A 1,812-nucleotide genomic window follows, 5' to 3' on the forward strand; every position below is an offset into this window, starting at 1 on the left:
ATGGCGGATTCTTACAGACATCAGGCTGGTCCATTATAATCGGGTAGGAACGACAGTGCATGTGAAGCAAGAAGTCCTTGAAGCGGTCCGGTAGGGCGCTATAGTCTTTCACCTGAGTTTTAACCCTAAAGTCAGGCTGGCAGGGGTCAGAGCTTATACTGGTGTCCAGCATCCAATCCGGCATGGTTGTGGAACTGTAGTTAGCCATCAGGATGGGATTATTCTGAAGGTCCAGAATCTGCTGCTGGCGGTTCCAGTAAGCAGAATGGGGAACCAGTTTGGACCAGAAGGGCTTGGTGGGAATCTGGACCTTTGTATGCCTGTTTTTCTCTTGGCTGCCGTGTCGGAAAAGGAGGATGAAGAGGAAGAGGTTGACCATCATTGCTGTCAGCAGAAACTTTATCCTAGGCCGCAGCAGTGCCATGACAGTGTCCTGCACCTGTCACCTCCTGAGTGGACACACAGGAACAAAAAGGAAGCTGTTAAGGGCAGGAAAACACTGCTGCATTTGAATACAGTGGAAACACTGGTCTCTAGTCTCTGGAGGACAGTATGAACTATTTAGTGGACAGAAGGTGTTAATATTATGTTCACAGTCTGGTTGTCGTCTGTGTGGAGGAGCCTGAAAAACATCAGTAGCTACAGGAAAAACACCTGTGTCATTTACATTTGCATCAAGTTTTATTCCGTTATTGCTTATAGACATTTTATTTGCTTATCAACAGACACAAATATCATAAATTATAGACCGGTTTCTCTGTTGTCACAATTTTCAAAAATCTTGGAAAAACTCTTTAATAACAAATTAGACACATTTATTGATAGACATAAAATCCTCTCTGATTGCCAATATGGTTTTAGGTCGAATCGATCAACATCTTTGGCCATTACCGACCTGATGGAGGACATTACAAGTGCTATGGATGAGAAGAAATACACGATGGGAATATTTATTGACCTAAAAAAAGCATTTGACACAATCAATCATGAGTTATTAATGGATAAGTTAGAAAAATATGGGATCAGAGGAATGGTTTTGAATTGGATTAGAAGTTACTTGACACAGAGGCGTCAATTTGTGAAGTTGGGTGAATACCAATCGAGTGAGCTGGACATTGTATGTGGAGTGCCTCAGGGTTCTGTTTTGGGACCTAAATTATTTATACTATACATTAATGATATATGCAAGGTTTCTGATTTAGTGAAAGTGGTTTTGTTTGCTGATGACACTACCATATGGGCATCGGGTGAAAACCTACAGCAACTCTCTGGACGGGTTTCACAGGAACTTGAGAAGATAAAGAAATGGTATGATAGTAATATACTATCTCTGAATTTGGATAAAACTAAATTTATGGTATTTGGGAATCGCAGACTAGACAATGAACTTCAATTGAAAATTGGGGGAGCTAAAGATTGTGTATTTCCATAAGTGGGGTAAAACTATGGAATAATTTAAGCGCGGACATAAAAAATAGTAATAGAATTGACAAGTTTAAACATAAATATAAAGGTATGTGTCAATCAAGATATAAGCAAGAACAGGCTTAATGATTAATTAGATGGAACATTGTGGGTGTGGTGTATGAATGTTAATACTCTGTAATAATTCTTTAATATATTACTTGTGTGGTGTAGAACAAAATTATCTATGTAGAGACACTGCTTGCAAACCAATGATGGTAAGATGATGTCAGGGGGTAGGACTGGATAAGTCTGACTTCTTCCTACTCCATTCAAGCATGTACTAGGTATAAGCAAATTGATATTGGATTAGCATTTGTTGGATATGTGTAAAATTATGTGTGTTGA

At 39.2% G+C, this 1,812-nt stretch overlaps 1 protein-coding gene across 1 annotated transcript in view; it reads right to left on the bottom strand.

Annotated features, from left to right (window-relative positions):
- The window catches only part of b3gnt2b (UDP-GlcNAc:betaGal beta-1,3-N-acetylglucosaminyltransferase 2b), a 22,585-nt gene that overhangs the window by 3,236 nt on the left and 17,537 nt on the right, over positions 1-1,812 (bottom strand). The window contains exon 3 of the mRNA XM_020601851.1: positions 1-449. This exon is cut by the window's left edge and continues 3,236 nt beyond it. Coding sequence (XP_020457507.1) covers positions 1-424 — 424 coding nt within the window. The 5' untranslated portion in view covers positions 425-449. The remainder of the gene's footprint in view (positions 450-1,812) is intronic.

Source organism: Monopterus albus, unplaced genomic scaffold, assembly GCF_001952655.1.
Source record: "Monopterus albus unplaced genomic scaffold, M_albus_1.0 scaffold52.1, whole genome shotgun sequence".
NCBI lineage: Eukaryota > Metazoa > Chordata > Actinopteri > Synbranchiformes > Synbranchidae > Monopterus > Monopterus albus.